At 45.3% G+C, this 21,348-nt stretch overlaps 1 protein-coding gene across 1 annotated transcript in view; it reads right to left on the minus strand.

The window, feature by feature from the left end:
* The window catches only part of LOC126334605 (uncharacterized transporter slc-17.2-like), a 285,173-nt gene that overhangs the window by 78,843 nt on the left and 184,982 nt on the right, over positions 1–21,348 (minus strand). The window contains exon 2 of the mRNA XM_049997008.1: positions 6,657–6,973. Within this exon, the coding sequence (XP_049852965.1) occupies positions 6,657–6,973 (317 nt within the window). The remainder of the gene's footprint in view (positions 1–6,656; positions 6,974–21,348) is intronic.

Raw genomic sequence — 21,348 nt, forward strand, 5'->3', positions numbered from 1 at the left:
AGTTCGGGTGACATACGGGTTCTTCATTACTAGCTGTTTCAGCTCTGTGCCAGGGTTCATCAAAACTGATGGCTGCCGAGTGCAGCGCGTCCCGGTTTCTCCGCAACCTATGGCACGATACTTTCAGTGGTTGAGGGATGGAAGAACGTGTTAGCCAGGGCAACGAATTGCATCTTAGGTCCTCAGTTATTTGCTGGATGTGTTACAACCTCTGTCTTCACCTACAGCTTTTACTCTCTACAGCCGGCCGGAGTGACCGAGCGGTTTCTTGGCGCTTCAGTCTGGAACCGCGAGACCGCTACGGTCGCAGGTTCGAATCCTGCCTCGGGCATGGATGTGTGTGATGTCCGTAGGTTAGTTACATTTAAGTAGTTCTAAGTTCTAGGGGACTGATGACCTCTGAAGTTAAGTCCCATAGTGCTCAGAGCCATTTTACTCTCTACAGCTCCCTCTAGTGGCATGGAAGTTGTCCTCTGATGTCTCAACAGGTTTCCTATCGTCCTGTCCCTTCTTCTTGTCAGTGTATTCCTTACATTCCTTTCCTCGCCGATTCTCCGAAGTTCTTCCTCGTTCCTTACCTTGCCTGTCCACCAACATTCGTCTGTAGCACCAAATCTCAAATGCTTCTATTCTCTTATTTTCCGGTTTTCCCACAGTCCATGTTTCACTACCATGCTGTGCTCTAAACGCACATCCTCAGAAATTTCTTCCCTAAATTGATACTAGTAGAGCTCTTGGCCACAAATGCCCTTTTTGCCTGTGCTAGTCTACTTTTTATGTCGTTCTTGCTTCGTCCATCATGGGTTATTTTGATGCCTAGATAGTGGAATTCCTTACGTTTGTCTCCTATGTGATCGTTGCTGTTCTTGTTTCTCATACTTCTCATTACTTCCGTCTTTCTTCGATGTACTCTCAAACCATATTCTGTACTCATTCCATTCAACAGATACTGTAACCTTTCTCCATTTCCACCGAGGATAGCAATGACACCAGCGAATTACCATTGATGTCCTTTCACCCTGAATTTTAATTCCACTCTTGAATCTTCCTTTTATTTTCATCATTGCTTCTTCACTGTGTAGATTGAACAGTAGGGGTGAAAGAATACATCCCTGTCACACACATTTTTTAATCCTAGCACTTCGTTCTTGATCTTCCACTCTTGTCCATCTCTCTTGGCTCTTGTACATGTTGTATATCACCCGTCTCTCCTTATATCTTACCAATATTTTCCTCAGAATTTCGAACATCTTACACCATTTTACATTGTCGAACGCTTTTTCCAGGTCGACAAATCCTACGAATGTGTCTCGATTTTTTTTTTAATCGTACTTCTATTACGAACCGGAATGTCAGAACTTACTCTCTGGGGCCTTAACCTTTCCTAATGCCATCTAACACGTCCTCAATTTTGTTTCCCATTCTTCTGTATATAATTCTTGGCAGCAACTTGCATGTATGAGCTGTTGTGTCTCAGCTATGGGGCCTGTTGAAAACCAAAACGTTGTGTCAATTTTATTTTAAGGTTGGGTTGCAAACCTGACAAGCATACCACAGCATTTCTTCTTGCTGGTGAACATTCGTGCTACAATAAGATGGGCTATGGGGGTGAGTTGGGTTAATACTGGTACACTTCCCGCCCCCTCCCCACCGCCTTGTGACTTTCAAGTTGTAGATGTAGGCATAGAAGCTGAGCCCTAAGTTTCCGGTTAGAACATTGCTACATTCTCATGTTGTTTAGAGCGCAGGATATACACTCCTGGAAATTGAAATAAGAACACCGTGAATTCATTGTCCCAGGAAGGGGAAACTTTATTGCTACATTCCTGGGGTCAGATACATCACATGATCACACTGACAGAACCACAGGCACATAGACACAGGCAACAGAGCATGCACAATGTCGGCACTAGTACAGTGTATATCCACCTTTCGCAGCAATGCAGGTTGCTATTCTCCCATGGAGACGATCGTAGAGATGCTGGATGTAGTCCTGCGGAACGGCTTGCCATGCCATTTCCACCTGGCGCCTCAGTTGGACCAGCGTTCATGCTGGACGTGCAGACCGCGTGAGACGACGCTTCATCCAGTCCCAAACATGCTCAATGGGGGACAGATCCGGAGATCTTGCTGGCCAGGGTAGTTGACTTACACCTTCTAGAGCACATTGGGTGGCACGGGATACATGCGGACGTGCATTGTCCTGTTGGAACAGCAAGTTCCCTTGCCGGTCTAGGAATGGTAGAACGATGGGTTCGATGACGGTTTGGATGTACCGTGCACTATTCAGTGTCCCCTCGACGATCACCAGAGGTGTACGGCCAGTGTAGGAGATCGCTCCCCACACCATGAGGCCGGGTGTTGGCCCTGTGTGCCTCGGTCGTATGCAGTCCTGATTGTGGCGCTCACCTGCACGGCGCCAAACACGCATACGACCATCATTGGCACCAAGGCAGAAGCGACTCTCATCGCTGAAGACGACACGTCTCCATTCGTCCCTCCATTCACGCCTGTCGCGACACCACTGGAGGCGGGCTGCACGATGTTGGGGCGTGAGCGGAAGACGGCCTAACGGTGTGCGGGACCGTAGCCCAGCTTCATGGAGACGGTTGCGAATGGTCCTCGCCGATACCCCAGGAGCAACAGTGTACCTAATTTGCTGGGAAGTGGCGGTGCGGTCCCCTACGACACTGCGTAGGATCCTACGGTCTTGGCGTGCATCCGTGCGTCGCTGCGGTCCGGTCCCTGGTCTACGGGCACGTGCACGTTCCGCCGACCACTGGCGACAACATCGATGTACTGTGGAGAACTCACGCCCCACGTGTTGAGCAATTCGGCGGTACGTCCACCTGGCCTTCCGCATGCCCACTATACGCCCTCGCTCAAAGTCCGTCAGCTGCACATACGGTTCACGTCCACGCTGTCGCGGCATGCTACCAGTGTTAAAGACTGCGATGGAGCTCCGTATGCCACGGCAAACTGGCTGACACTGACGGCGGCGGTGCACAAATGGTGCGCAGCTAGCGCCATTCGACGGCCAACACCGCGGTTCCTGGTGTGTCCGCTGTGCCGTGCGTGTGATCATTGCTTGTACAGCCCTCTCGCAGTGTCCGGAGCAAGTATGGTGGGTCTGACACACCGGTGTCAATGTGTTCTTTTTTCCATTTCCAGGAGTGTAGTTTCTCAGGGGGGATCCATGGAGCGTCTGCCGTGAAGGCTGAGGCGGTACGGGTGGACAAGCCGAGCTGTCGTCACGCGATGCTGGTAGTACAGCTCTGGCCAGGCGTACTGGCGGCTGGCTGCGAGCGCGCTGATGCCGAACTTGTGTCCGGTCTTGCTGAACACTCTCTCCTAAAATACGAAAATGACAACGCTGAGCGTCCGTAGTCGCCCAGTTAGAGCCCAGTAGAGCTTTAGTTATGCGGTAGTGCATAGATCTTCACGCAGTTCTTTGTTTTCCATTCCTATTAGGCTATTAAAAATAGGCTACTAAAAATGGTTCAAATGGCTCTGAGCACTATGGGACTCAACATCTGAGGTCATCAGTCCCCTAGAACTTAGAACTACCTAAACCTAACTAACCTAAGGACATCACACACATCCATGCCCGAGGCAGGATTCGAACCGCGCGGTTCCAGACTGTAGCGCCTAGAACCTCTCGGCCATCCGCCCGGCTTAGATTATTAGTTATGGCAGTTTGGCTTCAAGTAAAAAAAGTGTATCTTGTGGTATTATCTGTGCAATTTATTTTCTAAGTGTTTGTCTAACTTGAAAATGGAAAAGCAGGAAGGAAGAGAGATATCCCCTGTGCCACGTGGGTAGAATTTCGAAATAACTCCAACAAGACGCACTTTTATAACAGGAAAAATGTGACTGAAAAATACAGCACAGTTCTGACAGCAAAGCAAATCCATAATCCAATGTATAAATATGTAAAACATCTTGTAGACAACGACAGTGAATTTTGACATTATATGCACGGTTGTTAGGAACGTTTAATGGAAGGTGGACAGAATAAATAGCGATGGTATCAAGAAATCCAGTGATGTGTTATCGAAAAAAAAACAGTCATTGTAAGAAAGAAACTCGCTTCTGCACGAGCTATTTGTGGCTTTGGTTAAGAACTAACCAGGGTGCGTGTATTAACGGAAAATCCCCAACGTTTTATTTTCCCAGTAAAAATATTAAACAACACAGTGCTTTAACGAAACTAAACGACTTATTAAAAGGTGCTGTTAGGAGGACATTCGATGAAATTTGTGACATCAGTGAGTACCCAACATCTGAAAAACTTAGAGAAAAGTTAATTGAAAAAACAGATTTTACTTGAGCTCCTCATATTAACCGATGTAGGATTTAAATATAAGCGCCAGAATGGGTAGACTTTAACGCAACGGCACAGTGACCTCCAGAATTAAACTTTGGCAGACGATGAATTCCCTGCGTACTTCAGGTGACAGGCAATCTATTTGAAAGAAACTTGGGTTACTCAAAACCATTCAATACAGTACGTATGGGACAATTCGAGTCAAAGTGGTGGATGTAATGTACCTGCTCCAAAAGGGGCCTGGCTGATTGCTATGCATGAGGGACTGGTTTACTTGAGGAAATTAAATTAGTTTACAAATGTAGCGCGGGCAGCGGTGGTCTAGCGGTTTTAGGCGCTCAGTCCGGAACCGCGCGACTGCTACGGTCGCAGGTTCGAATCCTGCCTCGGGCATGGATGTGTGTGATGTCCTTAGGTTAGGTAGGTTTAAGTAGTTCTAAGTTATAGGGGACTAATGATCTCAGAAGTTGAGTCCCATAGTGCTCAGAGCCATTTGAACCATTTTACAAATGTAGCAAAACAAACAAGTCGGAAGATTAGCATTTGGAAATGAACACAGCTAAGTTTGAGCAATTATACATTTTCGTTAGCACGCTAATTGACTTGAAATCTCAGTAGTTATAGTATTTTTTTACCCTAACATGCGTTTTTGTCAGTGATTTAAATACATTTACACTTCGTATAAATATATGACATGTAATGCTGTCGATAATAATTTTACGCTCTACAGACTGCAAATAAACTGAATGGGAAGGCTTTTAAAATGTTTTTAAATGTACATATACGAGTAAATTATTTCTGTAAAGATATGAATGACATAACCTAAAATTCACCGCAAAAATTTCATTATATTGTTTTTGACCACACAAGAAACTATTACAACGAGTAACAGAGATGGAGGTGACGATCAGGTGGCAACAGTGCACTAACAGCTACCCACCAATTCGCCTGAGCTATAGATGCGTACTCACTGGTTTGGCACGGCACTGCACCGTAGTCGCTTCGAGACGGATACGCTACACACGGGTACTATACTGAGGAACTGGTATAGGCGCGCGTTTTCAAATACTGAGACTTGTAAACAGGTAGAATACGGTGCTGCGGTCGGCAACGCCAATATAAGACAAGTGTCCAGCGGAGTTCTTAGGTCGGTTACTGCTGCTACAATGGCAGGATACCAAGATATAAGTGAGTTTGAACGCGGTGTTGTAATCGGCGCACGAGCGATGGGACACAGCTCTCCAATGTAGCGATGAACGGGGATTTTCCCGTACGACCATTTCACGAGTGTACCGTGAATATGAGGAATCCGGTAAAACATCAAATCTTCGACGTCGCTACGGCCGGAAAATGATCCTGCAACAACGGGACCAAGGACGACTGCATAGAATCATTCATCGTGACAGAAGTGCAACCCTTCCGCAAATTGCTGCAGATTTCAGTGGTGGACCATCAACAAGTGTCATCGTGCGGACCATTCAACGAAACAAAATCGATTAGGGCTTTTGCAGCCAAAGGTCCACTCGTGTACCCTTGATGACTGCAGGGCACAAAGCTTTACGCCTTGCCTGGACCCGCCAACACCGGCACTGGACAGTTGATGACTGGAAACATGTTGCCTGCTCGAACGAGTCTCGCTTCAAATTGTATCGCGCGGATGGACGTGTTACGAGTATGGAGACAACCTCATGAATCCATGGACCCTACATGTCAGCAGGGGACTGTTCAAGCTGGTGCAGGCTCTGTAGGGGTGTGAGGCGTGTCCAGTTTGAGCGATACGGTATCCCTGATACGTCTAGATACGCCTCTGACAAGTGACATATACGTAAGCATCCTGCTTGATCACTTGCATTCATTCGTGTCCATTGTGCATTCCTACGGACTTGGGAAACTGCAACAAGACAATGCGACACCCAACTCATCCAGAATTGCTGCAGAGTGGATCCAGGAACACTCTTGTGAGTTTAAGCACTTCCGCTGGCCGCCAGACTCTCCAGACATGAACGTTATTGAGCATATCTGGGATGCCTTTCAACGTGCTGTTCGAAAGAGGTCTCCAATCCCTCGTGCTCTTACGGAATTATGGACAGACCTGCAGGATACATGGTGTCAGTTCCATCCAGCCCTACTTCAGACTTTAGTCGTGTCCACGCCACGTCATTTTGCGGCACTTCTGCGTGCTCGCGGGGCCCTACACGTCATTAGGCAGGTGTACCAGTTTCTTTGGCTCTTCAGCGTATATTCCTAGATCAGACTTCTGGCAATCCAGAAGTGAGGAGCCATAGTTTACGACTCTGCGAACAAATATTAGAGTGCAATGCGTACGTACCATTGCTCGTTTCGCCTGTTCTTCATCGACAACGGAGACGTTGAGGACGTCGGGGTGCTGCGTGGTCGCTGCGAGGCCGTCGGTGGCATTGTCGGCCGCCAGCAGCTCCGCGCCGGCGGACGTGGAGTTGCGCGCCGAGAAGGCGGAGGCGGCGACGCCGCACTCGAGCACTGCGGCGGGCAGCACCTCCGTGGCGTTGCTGCGCCGCGGCCGCACCATCGCCACGATGGCGATGTTGATGTTGGTCGTCACCATGAAGTTGACCACGCAGCCGCAGAAGATCAGGTACCACAGCACGCTGCGCGCGCTGCAGCAGCCTGCAACACACACACAAAACCTACAATCGTTTCGTATTTCCTATACTTGCGATAGTGGGCGCCCGCAAAAATTTTTCCAGAAGGGAGCATAATTCTGAAATTTCTGTCTTTTGGTACCCGATTCGGAAAGTTTGAAAACGTGTCATAATTCAGGAACCAAGTCTGACAATAAATCGTCAAACGTTATTGTGTCTACAACGACTGATATACATCTCGATCTACGTATACATACTAGTCATTTCCTTTCCTGTTCCACTTGGAAATAGACAGCCGCGGTGGTCTCGCGGTTCTAGGCGCGCAGTCCGGAACCGTGGGACTGCTACGGTCGCAGGTTCGAATCCTGCCTCGGGCATGGATGTGTGTGATGTCCTTAGGTTAGTTAGGTTTAAGTAGTTCTAAGTTCTAGGGGACTGATGACCACAGCAGTTGAGTCCCTTAGTGCTCAGAGCCATTTGAACCACTTGGAAATAGAGCGATGCGAGAACGAATGTCCATAGGCCTCCGTACGAGCGCTAATATCTGTTACCTTCATGGTCATCACGCAAGTGGCAATATGAGGCGTATTTTTAAGTAAGTACCGTTTTGAAATTAAAAAAGAAACATGTTAAGATATCTCAATAATTTTACTTTTACATGAAAGCCTGTACCCTAATCTACGCACTGACGCCATTATAGTCTGATTCTTCCTTGTTTGCGTATTATACTGAGTGTTTAAGATGCCAACGATAGACGTGAATCCCGCCGACTGTGAAGTACGGGCTGTTATAAGATTTATTAGTGCTAAAGGCCTAAAAGCGATCGATATTCATCGTGAGATCTGTGCAGTTTACGGAGAAAACATTATGAGGGATGAAATGGTAAGAAAATGGGTGTTGTTGATGTTGTGTTATTGAGTCCCGAGACTGGTTTGAAGCAGCTCTCCATGCTACTCTATACCGTGCAAGCTTCTTCATCTCCAAGTAACTAGTGCAACCTACATCCTTCTGAATCTGCTTAGTGTATTCATCTCTTGGTCTCCCTCTACGATTTTTACCCTCCACACTGCCCTCCAATACTAAATTGATGATCCCTTGATGCCTCAGAATATGTCCTACCAACCGATCCCTTCCCCTAGTCAAGTTGTGCCACAAACCCCTCTTCTCCCCAATTCTATTCAATACCTCCTCATTAATTATGTGATCTACCCACCTAATCTTCAACATTCTTCTGTAGCACCACATTTCGAAAGCTTCTATTCTCTTCTTGTCCAAACTGTTTATCGTCCATGTTTCACTTCCATACATAGCTACACTCCATACAAATACTTTCAGAAACGAATTCCTGAAACTTAAATCAATACTCGATGTTAACAAATTTCTCTTCTTCAGAAACGCTTTCCTTGCAATTGCCAGTCTATATTTTATATCGTCTCTACTTCGACCATCATCAGTTATTTTGCTCCCCAAATAGCAAAACTCCTTTACTACTTTAAGTGTCTCATTTCGTAATCTAATGCCCTCAACATCACCCGACTTAATTCGACTACATTCCATTATCCTCGTTTTGCTTTTGTTGATGTTCATCTTATACCCTCCTTTCAAAACACTGTCCATTCCGTTCAACTGCTCCTCCAAGTCCTTTGCTGTCTCTGACAGAATTACAATGTCATCAGCGAAACTCAAAGTTTTTGTTTTTTCTCCGTGGCTTTTAATACCTACTCCGATTTCTTGTTTTGTTTCCTTTACTGCTTGATAAATATACAGATTGAATAACATCGGGGAGAGGCTACAACCCTGTCTCACTCCCATCCCAACCGCTGCTTCCCTTTCATGCCCCTCGACTCTTATAAATGCCGTCTGATTTCTGTACAAATTGTAAGCAGCCTTTCGCTCCCTGTATTTTACCCCTGCCACCTTCAGAATTTTAAAGAGAGTTTTCCAGTCAACATTGTCAAAATGATTCTCTAGGTCTACAAATGCTAGAAATGTAGGTTTGGCTTTCTTTAATCTATTTTCTAAGATAAGTCGTAGGGTCAGTATTGCCTCACGTGTTCCAACATTTCTGCGGAATCCAAACTGATATTCACCGAGGTCGGCTTCTACCAGTTTTTCCATTCGGCTGTAAAGAATTCGCGTTAGTATTTTGCAGCTGTGACTTATTAAACTGATAGCTCGGTAATTTTCACCTCTTTCAACATCTGCTTTCTTTGGGATTGAAATTATTATATTCTTCTTGAAGTCTGAGGGTATTTCGCCTGTCTCATACATCTTGCTCACCAGATGGTAGAGCTTTGTCAGGACTGGCTCTCCCAAGGCTGTCAGTAGTTCCAATGGAATGTTGTCTACTCCCGGGGCCTTGTTTCGACTCAGGTCTTTCAGTGCTCTGTCAAACTCTTACCGCAGTACCGTATCTCCCATTTCATCTTCATCTACATCCTCTTCCATTTCCATAATATTGTCCTCAAGTACATCGCCCTTGTATAGACCCTCTATATACTCCTTCCACCTTTCTGCTTTCCCGTCTTTGCTTAGAACTGGGTTTCCATCTAAGCTCTTGATATTTATACAAGTAGCTCTCTTTTCTCCAAAGGTCTGTAGATAGAATTTGCAAAAGGAGCTCGTGTCTTCTTTGTTTACAGACAAATGGTGAGCTACTACTGAGATACCGTTAACTCTTTTCTGGCTTAGCACATGACTCATATTCTATAACTATCGTATAGTATGACAATAGCCAGGACTACACAAACAGAACAGCCACGTTAATGATCGGATGGACAGTTCATAATTTTATGAAAAAAAAGATGAGGGTACGTGAGCAGTTTGTCGGATTTCCCGCCTTGACCACAAATCACAACACTATGGCTCCGCCAGTTCGTTCGATGTTGCACATCTTGGGTATTTTCTATTTTGCTTCTTTTTTCACAGTTCAGTACACCTTTTTCCTATTTTCATGCTTCATCAGTGTTTAGTTTTTGGCAGGCTGTCCACTGAGCCAGCTTACCACTAAATCTCAAGGAGGTGCGACTGGGAGTTTCCCTTGTGAGAAGCAATGTAGTCGTGGTGCTCTAACGGCTAGAAGTCTCGATTTCAGTCCTGGGTAGGGGTGACTATTTTTCCTCGATGCAGTCGCTTCCGAATGGCGCCGGGTCCACTCATCCTGCTATCAAATGGGTAACGAGGATCGTTCGCTGGGGTAAAACGTGGCTGGGGCGATGGTATCGCCAGTCTACCCTCTCCCAGTGTGACTACGGAGAATGGATGTGCTCTACCCACAGTCAGGTCTTGCGCGAAGACTTTAACTTTACCTGCACAAAGAGGCCACACGAAACGTCAGAATCACGAAAAATCTGCAGTAGTAAAGGCGAATTGAAGACAGCGTTGTCGGAAAGGTTCTGGGGGAGTACAGTGCGTGTGTAAAGCGTATCACATACAAGACGCAAGCGCGACTACTTTTAGAGTACGGCTACAGCGTTTGGAATCTATATCAGATAGGGGTGACAGCAGACGTGGAACGAATTCAGAGAGCGCTGCAATGACAGTAACAGGTCAGTCGGTGCAGCCCGTGCGAAATAGTGACAAAGATGCTCGACGAACTTAATTGGCAAAACAATCTTAGGCGGATTTCGAGAACTAGAATTCGAGAAGGACTGTTCGACAATTCTGCTGACAATTTCGTATGTCTGACTTGGTTCTGTTATTTTTCACTTACCGACAGGTGACTGGAACAGGACGAAGAATCGCTAATATTCTTAGGAAGTACCCTCTGCCACATAGTGGACAAGAGCTTGCGGCATCTACAGAGTGTTCGAGGAGGAACAGTAAATATCTTAGGAGGTGTTAGTGTACAAAAATTTTAATCAGGGATTCCATATAACATTCTCCAAGTTTTTATTTGTTACAGAGATATAGCTGCTTACAGAGATAAGTTTGCATTTTGCGTGTTGATCTCCAGTTGCTATGGGTTTATTTATTATTACTCATTTCTATTTTGAAGTTCAAGTCCTGAAGTTGTGCCAGTGTTTACATAACTGAACTTTTCAAGTATGATTATGATATTGTGACCACTTTTATTCTATCATTTAGGCATGCTGCGTGTATATATATCGGGTGGTTAGAAACAGTCTGAAAATTTCGTAAGGGTGTTACAGGGTAGGTTCCTCTGCGAAATGATTGTTAATGCAAAAATTTGATACGCTGCGACTTTTCCGAGTTAATTAGCATTCAAATTAGCCAATCAGACCGTTGTGCGTACTAATTCAAACGGCCCGACAGATATAGTTAGCGTCACTTGTTCTCACAGCATAGATGATAACGTACGAGAGTGCTGAGCCTCCGGATGGGGTTCGGTCATTACTATCGTCCCACGTCCAATTTTTTGCATTGATCTCTTCTTGGTTTTAGGAAACCAAACAAAGGACACGTTTGATGACACCGCCTCTGGCAAGCCGCTTGAATTTGAGCGTGCAACCGCCTTATTGGCTAAGTTCAGTGCTAAGTAACTGGGAAACGGAGTAAATTATCACTTTTTTTGGGCATTATTTCCCAGCAGTACCTACCCTGCAACAGCCTTACAAACTTTTCAGACTGTTTGTGACCACCCTGTGTGTGTTGAGTAAGCCGATATGATATTTGTGTACGGATCTTGTAACGGAAATGCCGCAGCTGCTGCTTGCAGACAGTGCGGTAGACAATTTCCTAAGTGCAGAAGACCAGAGTCAAGAGTGTTTACTCGTGTTTACGCTAATGAGCGTGGGGTTGGTACAATTCCCAGAAGTCACGTTTCACCTCAACGTGCCAATGAGTGGAGTATGAATCCGTTATTCTGTTGGTAGAACGTAGTCCTTCAACAAGCACGTGAAAAATTTCTACATGTGGGGCCTCTCGGCGTTACACATACAAGAATATGGCGCACATTACGTATCCACTGACTCTGTCCATATACTTTACAGAGGGCCGTAGCTTGCATGAGGTCAATGAACAAACAGATTTTAAGCTTATAAAATACCTCGTAAATTGTATTGAAATTATAAAAAAACGGTAAATTATCGCGATAAACATAAAACAATAGATCATTTATCATTCACACAAAAGCAATGACAATAATATCTCTGAAAAATTAAACGGACTCGCTGACTTTCCGCGAAACAGAAATTTCATTGTAAACATGTATTGTCGTAGGACACCAAACTGTCATAAAAGCTCTAAAAAATAACTTCATAAGATCACGCAAACAAAAAGTAAACATACGAATAATGTTACTTTATCATAACAAAAAGGCAACCGACATTTACAATCTGAGTTGCCATATAGACCACGTCGTAAGCATAAGGTGCCATATGTAGACACAGACCAACATAGATGTAAGGAGCAATGTTATATCTATACACCATTTTCAAGGCACTCCTGATAATGGCAAAATCATGAAACGAGCTCCTCGTTGACTTGGATCAGTAGGAGTAAATAAATAAATAATGCAGGAAAAGGCGTATTTAAAATAAAATCTTTCCATATCATTTACAGACATTTCAGCAACTTCTCTAAGGAAAAAAGAAATGAAAGGATCGCAGGCCACTGATGGCCAGGAGGCCCCGTCCAGGGAACTTCGGCCGCCGAGTTGCCAGTCTTATTTCACTCGACGCCACATTGGGCGACTTGCGCGCCAGTGATGATGATGAAAGGCTGAGGAGGACAACGCAACACCCAGTCCACGAGCTGAGAAAATGTACAAGCCAGACAGGAATCGAACTTGGGCCCACTGCATGCTAATCAAACACATTACCACTCAGATAAACAGGCGGACTTCTACGAGAAGATGAAGGCACACGATTGAGGTTTTGTCGTTAGCTAAATGCCAATCGTTGAATAATCCGATTAATACGAATGATGTGCTTCGTGGTGTTTGTCGGGTTGTTGTTGCCTTTTCATGTACAATATTTCGACGACTGATCCAGCCATCTTCTTCAGGTGCTGCGAATTTTGTAGTCATGCGTATTCTCTACCTGGTCTCCAATCAGACTGTAAACTATGGTTGGGGTCGCGCCGCAATCTATAGTTGATTTCGGCTCTTGATGTCTACTGTGCATACAACTCTAATAAAACTCACAGAACACCAGAATGCACACCATCAATCAGTAACGTAAAAATAAAGGAATTATTCTGCTAAGAAAAAAGGTGTGTCCTTTTGCCCCACCGGGTAGCCCAAAATGACACCTTGACAACCTTTTTGAAAATTTAAGTTCATAGCAAAACTAATTATTTATTACTGAATTATTTATTCATATGCTACTGTAGAACTTCATATGAAATTTAAAATTGCATTTACACAATTTTAATTGGCAAATATGAGGCGTGAAAGACAATTAACTTTTTTGTACGTCGTTTTGGGCCTCTTTTCCCTATGCCTGTATATTATGTCAGGTATTGTCATAATGTTCAATTACGTGTGTAAATCACTCTGGTGCGACCATCTTGGTGCCTTTAATATCACTTCTAGGCATCTATTTTGTATGACATATAATAGTTTTATATTTGAAGGCTGGCAGTACCCCAAGTCGAACGTCCGTATGTCGGGGCTGGTAACATTACCGTCTTTTATAGTCATGGCTTCGTGGTTGCACGCACTGGGCTGCTGGTGAGCAATGGGTAGAATTTAAGGAGAAGCCAAACCATTTTTTTCTCTTCGTTCGAATGTGAGTTTTATGTAATAATGTATTGTTCAGTATAAATCACACATATCTTACTGGATCTGTCCAGTTGATCTCAGTATTGTTTATGGAAGGTCGTCACAGTAAATCAGGTCTTTTTCTAGGGAATATGATCGCTTTGGTTTTTTTTTCGCATTGAGTGTAATTATGTTATTTTTCACCCATTGCTCTGTTAAGGCGAGTTGTCTGTGGAGTCGTATAACGGCAGCCATCACCTTCCTGCTGCCAGTGAGCAGCGCAGTGTCTTCAGCAAATTCAGGTGTGATTATTTGCGGTAGTACCGGGAGATCATTTACGTACAGAATAAATTTGGCGGTAAAACTGAATCTTCTGAAACGAGTTATTCTAGTCCCTTAGTACTTGACGATTTGTCGTTAGTTTCGACAAAGAAACTTCTATCATTTAGGAAGTTGTCCAGGATTTTTACTATGTAGCCTCGAATAACTCCGGGGCCATAGATATTTGTTATTAGTATGGTTTTTCAAAATTTATCATACACTTTTTCAGTGTCAAGGAAATTATGTGTCTGTTCGCTGAATTCTGATTTGTGTCTGTGTCGCGGTTTAGCGTCCGTTTGCAACAGCGAGGTGTAAGGAAGGGACATCCAGAAGTACATACCACCTATTTGTTCTGCACAAGTGCCACATGTTATGACTCTTACGTTCCGTTTTGGAAGTTTTTATTCTTGAATTCCTTTGTTGTAACATACTTCACACCCGTTCAAAAATGATTCAAATGGCTCTAACCACTATGGCACTTAACTTCTGAGGTCATCGGTCCCCTACAACTTAGAACTACTTAAATCTAACTAACCTAAGGACATCACACACATCCATGCCCGAGGCAGGATTCGAAACTGAGGCCGTAGCGGTCGCGCGGTCCCAGACTGTACCGTCTAGAACCGTTCGGCCACGCCGGCCGGCACACCCGTTTATTTGAAATTTTTATTTCTGTGAGAGGTCTATTCGGCGTCTTCCATGCTCGCTCTATTCATTACATATACTAGCGACGGTAATACATTCTTAACACACAGCTCATGTTCCAAACCAATGTATCGTATGACAATAGCCAAGGCAATAGAAGCAGAAGAGACACGTCAGTGAGCGCATGGAAACTTCATAATTTCGTGAGAAATATCATGGGACACGAATGGCAGTTGAAAACAAATCACCCACTTGCAGCAAATCGCCGTGACCACACAACTAAAAATGGTTCAAATGGCTCTGAGCACTATGGGACTTAACATCTATGGTCATCAGTCCCCTAGAACTTAGAACTACTTAAACCTAACTAACCTAAGGACATCACACAACACCCAGCCATCACGAAGCAGAGAAAATCCCTGACCCCGCCGGGAATCGAACCCGGGAACCCGGGCGTGGAAAGCGAGAACGCTACCGCACGACCACGAGATGCGGGCACCACTCAACTACAACAGCTTGATTTCTGCACTGGCTCGATGTTGCACTTGTGCTTGGACCGTTCACTGTTTCTATTTTGCTCACAATTCAGTAGACCTTCTTCCTCTTTTCGTGCTTGATCTGTGTACAGTTTTTAGCGGGCTGTCCACTGAGCCATTTTACCACTAATCTGAGAGAGGTGCGATGGGGAGTTTCCCTTCACAGAAGAAAGCGTAATTTGAAAGGGAAATTGACTTTGTCTTATAATATAGTTTTCAGACAAAGATTGCCGTCGTCTTTGTATAGTACACTATTGTCCATTAAAATTGCTACACCACAAAGATGACGTGCTACAGACGCGAAATTTAACCGACAGGAAGAAGATGCTGCGATATGCAAATGATTAGCTTTTCAGAGCATTCACACGAGGTTGGCGCCGGTGGCGACACCTACAACGTGCTAACATGAGGAAGGTTTCCAACCGATTTCTCATACACAAACGGCAGTTGACTTACGTCGCCTGGTGAAACGTTGTTGTGATGCCTCGTGTAAGGAGGAGAAATGCGTACCACACGTTTCCGACTTTGATAGAGGTCGGATTGTATCCTATCGGGACTGCGGTTTATCGTATCGCGACATTGCTGCTTGCGTTGGTCGACATCCAATCACTGTTAGCAGAATATGGGATCGGTGTGTTCAGCAGGGTAATACGGAACGCCGTGCTGGATCCCAACGGCCTCGTATCAGTAGCAGTCGAGATGACAGGCATCTTATCCGCATGGCTGTAACGGATCGTGCAGCCACGACTCGTTCCCTGACTGAACAGTTGGGGACGATTGCAAGACAACAACCATCTGCACCAACAGTTCGACGACGTTTGCAGCAGTATGGACTATTAGCTCCCGGACCATGGCTGCAGTTACCCTTAACGCTGCATCACATACAGGAGCACCTCCAGGTTCTGTTTACAGCATCATGACGGTCGCATCCGTGTTTGGCGACATCGCGGTGAACGCACAGTGGAAGCGTGTATTCGTCATCGCCATGCTGGCGTATCACACGGCATGATGGTATGGGGTGCCATTGGTTACACGTCTCGGTCACCTCTTTTTCGCATTGACGGCACTTTAAACAGTGGACGTTACATTTCAGATGTGTTACGACCCGTGGCTCTACTCTTCATTCGATCCCTGTGAAACCCTACATTTCAGCAGGATAATGCACGACAGCATTTTGCAGGTCCTGTACGGGCCTTTCTGGATTTGGAAAATGTTCGACTGCTGCCCTGGCCAGCAAATTCTCCAGATCTCTCACCAACTGAAAAAATCTGGTCAATGGTGGCCGAGCAACTGGCTCGTCACAATACGCCAGTCACTACTCTTGATGAACTGTGGTATCGTGTTGAAGCTGCAAGGGCAGCTGTACCTGTACACACCATCCAAGCTCCGTTTGACTCAATTCCCAGACGTATCAAGGCCGTTATTGCGGCCAGTTGTGTTTGGTCTGGGTACTGATTTCTCAGGATGTATGCACCCAAATTGCGTGAAAATGTACTCACATTTGAGTTCTAGTATAATATATTTGTCCAATGAATACCCGTTTATCATCTGTATTTCTTCTTGGTGTAGCAATTTTAATGGCTAGTAGTGCATAAAGCACGTTACAGGACTTAGGACATAGTCAGCAGGAGACTAATTTGGGATCCTCTGTATAGTGGTCATCTTTCTTCCGGAGGACGAAATCAGTTCTGAACCCATTCACTACCAATTTTTTTTCGGAGTGAATAACATTAATGTGTGATTGTGTCAATTAATGTCGTAATGGAAAGTAATGATATGAAGAAAAACATTAATGTGTGATTGTTTTAATTAATGTCGTAATAGTAAGTAATGATATGAAGAAAGACATTTCGCTGTTTCGATTCCCAACAGGACGAGGGACGGGCCCTGCTGAGTTATTCATAGGTACCTCCAGGTCCCAAGTTTAGTCTTTAGTAACGCTCATTTAAAGTGTTAGCGCGCAGTCCGGAACCGTGCGACTGCTACGGTCGCAGGTTCGAATCCTGCCTCCGGCATGGATGTGTGTGATGTCGTTAGGTTAGTTAGGTTTAAGTAGTTCTAAGTTCTAGGGGACTGATGACCACAGCAGTTGAGTCCCATAGTGCTCAGAGCCATTTGAACCATTTAAAGTGTTGCGATAACAATTACGGCGGGATAAATATCAGCTGGTAATGGCGCATCACTTGCATCAGGAGGGCGACAGAAAATGAGTGTCTGGGAGGTGCGGAGATCAACCTTCTGTGGGATGTATGTGTTACACTTCACAAAATGGACAACGTCGACATTGAAGGGATGGTCAAAACAAAACATTAACTTTCACCAAGAACCCTGAATGAAAAATGGAGAGTCACAGGGATTACAAAGGTTCGCACCATCAAGACTGAAGGCGAATTCTTGCGAGTGACAAACCATGCACGACGTTCAGCTAGGTATCCACTTGTAGAGAATGCACATAGAAACATATTGGTGTAACGGGATGATGAGAACTGATTGAATGTGTTGGCATTCAACGAATGCGAAACAGTCTGCTCCAGAGCTTTTCGTGAAAGTGGCTATCCTTTAAAGTGTAGCTGCAGATAATGCAATAATATCTTTTATGGGCTCTGAAAATGTCCGTTGGTTCCAGGTGGTATGAAGTGCAACGTCATGCACTTTTCAGAAGGGATAATTTGCTCTAAAGGAGTGTGATTTCTATACGCAGACCAGGAATCAAGCAAAAGCAAGTTATTTTGACCAGCTGTTGGCCAGAATCAGAGCTCATACCTTAGTTCTATTTCTCTTACGCCCATTTTCCCACTCTTGCTTGTTGTGACGTAAATATTCCCTACTGCCCTTGTAAGGTTACGGGGGAAGAGTCATAGGGGCAGAGCACCTCCAACTTCTCTAAGCACAGTAAATAACTTTCCAGCCAATTTGCTATCCAGATTAATGGTCAGCATAATTTCATACGAATGCGTTAAGGCATTGGTATTAGTTGATCTTGATTGGACTCTCTTAGTACCTCTAACTTCCAGGGTTCCTTTCATATGCATTTCCTCTTCAGATCCCTATTTGTCGGAGTTGAAAACAAATTCCCTACTGAAAGGTGGCATAAATTTGTGTACCTCATCAACAAATTTTCGGGGCGATTCCGCAGTTTGTTGTGTTTCTTCAAATTGATGTTTTGTTTGAAATTTCGTTATCTTACGACTGTAACGCTATTTGAAGTTAGGCAACCATCCACTGTTTCCCTTGAAATAACTATAATCTACGTCGCGCGCAATTTGATGTGCGTAACGTAGCAGGTCACTATCACACATATCCTGTAAACTGTATCGAGCACCCCTGAAACTCTCAAACACCAGTGTTTGTAACAAGTGCGTCTTCTGCTCCCTTCAATGCCTATAATTTTCTTATGGACTATACGGCCTTATTGCTGCGGATTTATTCCAAATCGACTCATAATTGTTTCATTACAATACTGCGGCTGTTCTTCCATGTACATAGTTATGTTTAGTACCAGCTCTTTGGATAACGATTTTATTGTATTGTATTGAACTGGGGACCTAGAAACGACGGAAAGGCTTCGTCCCCGCCGTAGCCCACAGTGGTACACTACCCCACAACAGGCAGTTGAGTCCCATAGTGCTCAGAGCCATTTGAACCATTTAAAGTGTTGCGATAACAATTACGGCGGGATAAATATCAGCTGGTAATGGCGCATCACTTGCATCAGGAGGGCGACAGAAAATGAGTGTCTGCAGTCCACTCACCCCACCGCCGCCCCACACCGAACAGAGGGTTATTGTGCGGTTCGGCCCCCAGTGGACCCCCACCCCCGGGAAGGCCTCGTAGCAGACGAGTATAACCCCAATGTTTGCGTGGTAGAGTAATTATGGTGTACGCGCACGTGGAGAAAGTGTTTGCGCCGCAATCGACGACATAGTGTAACTGAGGCGGAATAAGGGGAACCAGCCCGCATTCGCCGAGGCAGATCGAAAACCGCCTAAAAACCATCCACAGACTGGCCGGCACACCGGACCGCGACACCCCCACGTCTTCCCGCCCAGAAAGCAGTGTGTTAGACCGCAAGGCTAACCGGGTGGGCCGGCCGGAGTGGCCTAGCGGTTCTAGGCGCTACAGTCTGGAACCGCGCTGCTGCTACGGTCGCAGGTTCGAATCCTGCCTCGGGCATGGATGTGTGTGATGTCCGTAGGTTAGTTAGGTTTAATTAGTTCTAAGTTCTAGGCGACTGATGACCACAGCAATTCAGTCCCATAGTGCTGAGAGCCATTTGAACCATTTAACCGGGCGGGCTTGGACGATTGTCCTTTATTACTTTCACTGGAGACGGGATTTCTGAGTCCCTGTCCGAGAAGGATGAACTACATAGCTCCACACCGGTTTCAATATCACTTTCACTTGTTAAGCACGTATCGTCATCATTGAACTCCTTCTGTAGATTGTCCGCACCGTCGAGCGTATACGACACCATACATTCCACTGCCTCATCTTGCCGAAACGCTAAGATTTCGTCTGCCACTTCTTTGTCACGCGGCGAAATACCTTGAGTTACTTTCTGACAAAATATAAACTTCGGCAACACTTGTTGTAAATACAATGCAGTGTGTCGTTGTACCACTAGCACAGTAGCAATGTTGTGAGTCATTCGGCGATTAAGCAGTTCAAATAGGCTTGGTAACCTCACACTATTCTCATCATTGGATACCTCCAGTCCAGCCCCCTGTTGCCATCAGCAGCCAATACTGTAGTTGCATTGTAGACAATATGTGGGGAGTCAAATGCCGTAAACATCATTGACCTTTTCCGACCTCAAGAGGTTCCTTGTAAGTTTTTAACTCATGTAACAAGTTTTCGGTACAGATACCGTTTCTAGCGCGTCGGATGCCAATACGTGCGCGCTGTACATTGAGACAAATTGTCCGGGAACGCGCGTCTGCAACCTATTTTTCAAATCCGTTCATAGGGCTGCCCATCTGTAGGTGAGATGTTATTCGGTTCGGCAGTGCGGAGCGTATGATTTACCTTCATGTTCTGACACGCCTGGACTTTAGCGCAGCTACGTCATAGCACTCTTACGAATCGGAAATTGGAGAGACGTCCATCCACTGATACGAGCCATTTATCTGTAAGACTTGTAATTTTCAAGCAGTTGTCTTACGAACGTATGATGGGACACACACAGAGGTGACAAATGTCATGCGATATGCACATTTACAGATGATGGTAGTATCACGTACACAAGCTAGAAAAGGGCAGACCATTGTCGGAGCTGTCATTTATGTAATTTGTATTCAGGTGATTAATATGAAAACGTTTCTGACGGGGTTATGGCCTGCACGGCATACTCTGAGCGCGGATTAGTAGATGGAGCTAGATACACGAGACATTCCATTTCGGAAATCATTGGGGAATTCGATATTCTGAGATGCACAGTGTCAAGAGTGTGCCAAGAATACGAAATTTCAGGCATTACCAGTCACCACGAACAACTCACGGACAACTCAGTAGCCGATGGCCTTCACTTAACTACCGAAAGCAGCGGTGTTTGACCAGAGTTGTGCCAACATACTAGAAACATTGCGTGAAATAACCGCGGAAATCAATGTAGGATGTAAGACGAACGTTTCTTAAGACACTGCGGCGGAATTAGGCGTTAAACGGCTATGGCATCACATGACCGAAGCTAGTGCATTTGCTAACAGCATAATATCGCCTTAGGCGCCTCTCCTGACCTCGTGACCATATAAGCTGGACCCTGAACGACTGGAAAACCATGGCCTAGTCAAATTAGTTCCGATTTCAATTGCTAAGAGCTGATGGTAGGATTCGAGTACGGCGCAGGCCCGACGAAGCCATGGATTTGAGTTGTGAATAAGGCACTGCACAAACTGCTTGTGGCTTCATAATGGTGTGGGCTGTGTTTACATGGAATGGACTGGGTCCTCTGGTCCAACTGAACCGATCATTGACGGGGAATGATTGGGTTCGGATACCTGGAGGCCATTCGCAGCCATGGACTTCATTTTCTCAAACAACGATGGAATTTTTATGGATGGCAGTGAGCCATGTAACGAGGCCACAGTTGTTCGCGATTGGTTTCAAGAACTCTGGACGACTCGAGAGAATGATTAGGCCACGCAGATCGTCCGACGTGAATACCATCGAACGTTTATGAGACATAATCGAGAGATCAGCTCGTGCACAAAATCTTGCACCGGAAAAACTTTCGCA

The sequence above is a fragment of the Schistocerca gregaria genome, chromosome 2 (genome assembly GCF_023897955.1).
Source record: "Schistocerca gregaria isolate iqSchGreg1 chromosome 2, iqSchGreg1.2, whole genome shotgun sequence".
Lineage (NCBI taxonomy): Eukaryota > Metazoa > Arthropoda > Insecta > Orthoptera > Acrididae > Schistocerca > Schistocerca gregaria.